This window comes from Lepidochelys kempii, chromosome 2 (genome assembly GCF_965140285.1).
Source record: "Lepidochelys kempii isolate rLepKem1 chromosome 2, rLepKem1.hap1, whole genome shotgun sequence".
NCBI classification, from domain to species: Eukaryota; Metazoa; Chordata; order Testudines; family Cheloniidae; genus Lepidochelys; species Lepidochelys kempii.
Window position 1 is genome coordinate 203306735 of NC_136381.1, and position 6000 is coordinate 203312734.

General features: G+C 46.3%; 1 protein-coding gene across 1 annotated transcript in view; it reads right to left on the reverse strand.

Moving 5' to 3' along the window:
* The window catches only part of KCNH8 (potassium voltage-gated channel subfamily H member 8), a 394139-nt gene extending 392390 nt beyond the window's left edge, over positions 1 to 1749 (reverse strand). The window contains exon 1 of the mRNA XM_073333523.2: positions 1414 to 1749. Coding sequence (XP_073189624.1) covers positions 1414 to 1489 — 76 coding nt within the window. The 5' untranslated portion in view covers positions 1490 to 1749. The remainder of the gene's footprint in view (positions 1 to 1413) is intronic.
* Positions 1750 to 6000: the final 4251 nt, after the last annotated feature.

The window sequence follows — 6000 nt, forward strand, 5'->3', positions numbered from 1 at the left end:
TTGTAGGGAGTTTCTAAGCAGGCAGCAATGGGGAATTATTTTTTTCCAGTAAGTGAACGTATCATCTCAAAAACCTTACAACATTAAATCTGCAAGAATTAACCTCCAATAAACAACACCTGGATAGTTGATTGTAAACTCTCTAACTGAAAAAAAAGCAACTTGGAATATTGTGATGTATACAGTAACAAAATAGATATAGCTCTTTAAGGCACAGCTACTCTAAGAGTTGCTTTATAATGAAATATAGATTTAAGGCAGCCTTTAATCATGTTTTCAGGCTACCCTCAGACTACAGAGACAGTTGTAACGCGATTTTATGTTTCCCTGCAGTTGATCTGCGTGACTATATCCTGTCTTGAGATTTTACAATATATTGAAGAGAACTGAGCTCAATTACTATATCATCTCACACTAACACCAAAATAGTAATAAAAATACGCCATTGGATACAAGATTAAAGGTATATAAATATCAAAATGCTTGACAGAAAATGAAAAACTAAGTTAAATGAGTTTAAAGAGTTTATTTTCACTCCAGTATGAATCATTTCGGATTTCCCCCCACTCCCAATAAAAAGAAATTACGCGAGTGAAAAGTTTTCTCCCCCCATATAGTGTATTTAAACATCTTATTGGGCACAGGCAGCCTCGAAACTACAGCCTAGCACCTGCAGTCGCAAATTATTTCCGCGCACCTGAACAAACTCCACACGTTGATGCAGCGCATCGCAAGGGAACCGCTGAGCGGGGCTTGACCGAGCAGCAGTAAGAGCCAGGGGGAGGGAAGGGGGCAGGAAATTGGGTGCTAAGTGGAAAGACTGCGTCAGGAACAGCTGGAGGGTCAGTTACGCGCAAAGGGAGAGGAGCAGGACCTAGCCAGGGTCCTGAAATGACAACTCCGACACCAAACCCATTCATTAAACCGCCGCAGACATTCATTCAACAACCCCCCTGCACAGCTGTCTGGCTAACGCAAAACCTGATTAAAAGCTTAAATCTTGTCAAAGAGATTTAAAAAAAAAAGAGAGACTTTCAAGACCACGTCCGGAGTCTGAAGCCTGCATCTCTCCGCGCTCCTCCTGCTCTCAGGGGGGCTGCACCGGCTGCAGGGCAACACGCAGCCGGCACGAGGGCGGCTGCGAGGGGCAGAAAGCCCCGGGAAGAAGCAGCAGCCTGAGCCTACAACTTCCATGCAGAGAAGAGCGGGGAGCGGCCGGGACCGCAGTCCGGGAATAACCCCGCAAGTTCCCACAGAGGCGCCAAGCGCAGCCCGCTCTCCTTACAACGGGCGAGCTGCCCCAGCACACCAGGGACCACCCCACCAGCCACAACCAGGGGAGAGGGGTGCGTGCAATGCCGGACCGACACCCGGCCCAAGGAGCGCTCCCCGCTGCCCAAGCCCCCGACTCACGCGTGCCGTCGAAGCGGGTGGCGATGGTGTCGAGGAAGGTGTTCTGCGGGGCCAGCAGTCCTTTCATCACCGGCATCTTTCCAGCGCGGTGCGAAATTCTCCATCAAACTTTGTCCCGGGAGGGCGGCTCGCAAAGAAAGTGCAAAGGAGGGGTGGGGAGGTGGGAGAGCGCGGGCCGCTGCGACTTCGCCGAACCCGGGACGCGCCCGTCCCCCCCGGCCGCACGCAGGCTAGCGAGAGCGCTCGGCGGCTCCCCTCTTCCACCAGCTGCCGGAGCTCCCTAGCTCCCGCCCGCCGGCTGCGCCCGCGAGCAGCCGCCGCGCGCTCCATGCCCCTCCACGTGATTGGCTGGCGAGCGAGACCCGGGGAGCGGGGGGGGTGAGTGTGTGCGCGCGGGGGCGGGGGACGTTCCTGGCACGACGTGTGGGAGCCGCGGCCGCGTGGCTCGGGGGTTGTTTGTTTGCCCCCAAGGCGCTTTGTTCAGCCCTTCCTCAGAGGGGGGAGCCCCGGGGGCTGGCGTGTGTGGCGGGCCACCTGGGCAGAGGGGGCGTAGTCCCAGGAGGAAAGGTGGGCTGGGGGTAAGGAAGATGCGAAGGGCACCAGATTGCAAATGACTGGGGTGAACGTTGAGTGTGCGTTCATCTGACAATACTCCACCTTCTAGCGGAAAGGTAACAGCTGAGCCAGCCGGGCACACCCCTCCCCCAGTCCAAAAAAAAAAAAAATCTAATGCTTAAAGAACAAGCTCACCAATAAAATCCAGGCTGTAATGAACCCCAACACAATACAGCTGCAAAAACCTGCTTCCAGGCGCTTTTTTGGCCTCGATCCTCTTAGTTCTGTTGCCTAAATAGAACACAAGAATACAGGCTCCATTTCAACCCCAAAAATCCAGATTTTCCCCCCAAAACAATATTGTTACACATACCTGAATCCTCCCATTTTCTGGCTCCCAATTCCAAACGACACCTTAAAAACGCAGACACTTATGGGCCTCGGAGCAACAGTATTGCAAAAACCCGGCATCGGGAGCCTGCTAAATTTTGGCCAAAACCTACAAATTGTACCATTAAAAGAGAGAGTAAGTGTTGCTGCTACTATTCCTCCTAAAAGGTCTGACTCCCTCCTCCTGTACACAGTCTAGCACAGAAAGCTGCAAAACCTCTAATTTGGCAACAGTACCTGCTCGATCCAGCTATTTTTTGCTGCATCCCTTCTGGTTTTACTGTCTAAACTTAATGGGTATGCAGTTTCTCTTACTCCACGAGAGTAGTCTCAATCCCAATGTATTGTGATATAGCAATGTTGCAAAAATGTGTATCCAGAAATTGAATCCAGCTGGGTCCACCTGGGACACTGGATCTGAGTTCTGCGGTGCTGTTGCTCCAAGGACATCAGAGCCAGGTGCAGTGGAAATAGATAACCATGGCACTTGGGTGACGTAGGCAAAAGCTGGCAGGATCCAGCTAACTGTGGTTCTATTGAACCAATATGCACTGGGCACTTGAATCTCTCTCCCCTGTCCTGTCCCCACCGTGAGAGGTGTCTACATTTCTTCTCTTTTTCTGTAGAAGAGTTGGGGAGATGGGCTAAAAATTGGCAGAATCTAGGAGGATCTGGGTTCTGGATTGTCACTTTTGCAGGACTGTTGCACTTAGATGCCTCATGGTGTGAATCACTTTAGACCAATAGGAGAAGCTAGACTGGTTCTCCATTTAGGTAGTGCAATTTGTGGGGCTGGGTCCAAAAACTGGGAAGATTTGGCAAGGTCTGCCTTTTACTAAGACCCCCCTTCTCCTTTAATTTGCCTTATTAGTCTCTTAAAAAGAGAGTGACTTCCTTGTTGCTGTTGCACACCTCACTTACTGCCTTGTAAGAAATGCATTTTAGTTCCCTATACACTGCATTTTTAAATAATTGTGAAGGTTTTTTTAAAAATGTTGTTTCCTTGGTTTGTGTCACACTGAATAGTTTGAACCATAATTTTGTGGGAAGTAACTTTGCAAGACAAAGCACAGGATCCTGTTTAGATGAAAGAATAAACATTTAAGATTTTTATGTATAAATAAATTAAACTATGGATGCTCCCTGGTCCATAGGATCAGGAGTTTATCCACATTCTAACAGCAGTACACTCTCAAATGAGTTGTATGCATTTTGGGACTACTCTAGACCCTAGAGGTTGGTTTTGTTTTCCTATATAGTGTTTTTAGATTCTTTTTGAAAATCTCCCAACCCATGATTCAGGAGTTCTGCCTAACCTGAAAAAAAAACCCTTTTAATAACAAAAGGAAAGAAACTGTGGAGATGCATGTCATAGCACAGAAAGACAAGTTTATGTGCTACAGAGAAAAGGGGAGTGAAGGGAGTGATATTGGCATGCATGAAAGCCACTCTTGTGTGGAGACTAGTGATTTGCTCAGGCTGTGCTGCTGTTTGATAGTTGCCTAGTATTACTCCCCAGAGTAAAGTCATTGCATTTACTGTAGCAGCTGTGGTGGCAAAACATCTCTCTGTTCTTTCAGTCCCCAAAGAGGTTGACCAGGAGGTAGGCAAGGGTAGGTTTTCAAATCCCTGTGCATTAAACAGAGGGTCCCTGGCTTTCATTTCAGTGTTTCTCTCGCATCATCTATTTTTATTTCTGTCATTTCCTAATTCTTTGTGGCTCCCCTTCCTTTTGACAATGCAGATAAGATCTGGTTTCTTACTCCCTAAGAGAAGTACCATGGGTGGGAGCACAAAAGGGTCAAAAATGTTCTTTGCAGCAGGATTGATGAGGAAGATTCATGGGGTGAGAGGATGCTGATGCATTGATTTTATTGCACAGCATAAAGCCTGCCCATGGCAACCTCACCTTGGCATTGCAAATACAGCAGTATTTTGCAGAGATTACATTAAGCTGTCCAATCCTCCTTGTATTGGAAGCCCATGGGAAACACTGGTGGGTCCCAGCTGTGCTGTTGGGGCTCAGCAACAGGGAGCTCCCAGCTTATTTTTCAAATGGAACATGGGAGCAGAGGGACTTCCTGTCCTACAGTTACCTGCTGTCACCTTAAAAGTCTCCAACATTCTGATGAATCATTAGCTACAATAGTTGACTGACTGAACTTCAGATGGATGGTAGATTAGTGTAGATTTTCATTCGCACCAGGCAGAAGCAGGGTACCTTAGTATTAAAAACTATGCAAACTGAAAATTTGAGCCATTGTTACTTCCCTGTGTCAAAATTGTTTCTTTGTCCCCTCAGATGAAAGGATCCAAGGTCTCATAGACTATGCCTATATACTCCAACTTAAATAGGTGTTACACTGTAAGTAACATTTCATTTCTCTTAATCGCTGAATATTGTCTCCCAAGTCGGGTGCAGATCTCAGTCCAAACTAGGTTTCACATACTTACCATGGGCACCAGAAAGGCCCCTTTACTAAAGTAGAGGTAAATCTGAGGCCCTTGCAATTTGTGAAATAGCTCACATCAAGTTGTGTTTGTAAGAGGAAAGATTCAGTCTGTCACTTTCTCCCTCCATCTGCCCCAAACTCGTATATCAGGCAAGTCAGCGTACAGTGGAGAAGAGGGGGTGTCAGGAGAGAGACAAAGTAATTTGTCCACAACTTGTGTGTGTGTTTGTGGAGAGAGTTAGAATATAATGAATGGCAGTTTCCTACATTTTGCCCCAGCCAGCACCATGACAGGCAGATGTCTTGATTATCTAGAAAAGTCAAGTTGTCATAATTAGAGTACACTTCCAGCTCATAGTGTCTCATACGGTATTTCACATCACATGGCACTGAAACAGTAAATATTGTGCTAGTTTTAGGGTCTCCATGACCTGTGGGGCCTGGGCAACTGTAGGTTTCACAGCATCTTCTGAACCAGCCCCGTTCAGTGAAGGGTAGCAGAGATCCCTAAATAATCCACAATGATTGCATAATGAAAACGAGGGGAAAAAATAAAGAAAAAAAATCATGTCATTGAAAAGCCTGACCAAGTCACTTTAAAAAAAAAAATCTATATTGACATGAAAATACAGACGTTACTAACACCTGCCAGGCAACCTCTCCTGCATGCTTCAAACACAAATTCATTTCTGGTGAAAGGTGAAGGACTGAGTGTCATGGTGACTGAAGTCCCTCTAGCAACTAGCCAGAGGAATAGCATTGGCAGTTGCAATGCAAACTGCATCATCTATGTGCCTTTGCCCTGTTTTAGAAAGACTACATATGAAGGAGAGAGAATATTTAATCTTTAATATCATTCATTCTTTGGCCTCTCAGCTGAAAATGACAAAGGTCTCCTGGATGATGAGTCCTTCAGGGCAGAGGACAGGGAATATAGGCAGATAGTGTATCACACTTTATGCTTGATCAGTGCATAGCACATTGTGGATGCTACCATAATATAAATAGTAGTATACCAGTAATAAAAATAGTGCCAATTATGACCATGACTTTTATAGGGTGGACAACTAGGAACTGGACTTAGACCACAAACTCATTTCATGTGCCTCAGAACAGCCATTAGAACTTTCAGTTACTGCTCGAGCTGATCAAATAGCTAAAAATGTAGATACACATGAAAAATAGACAT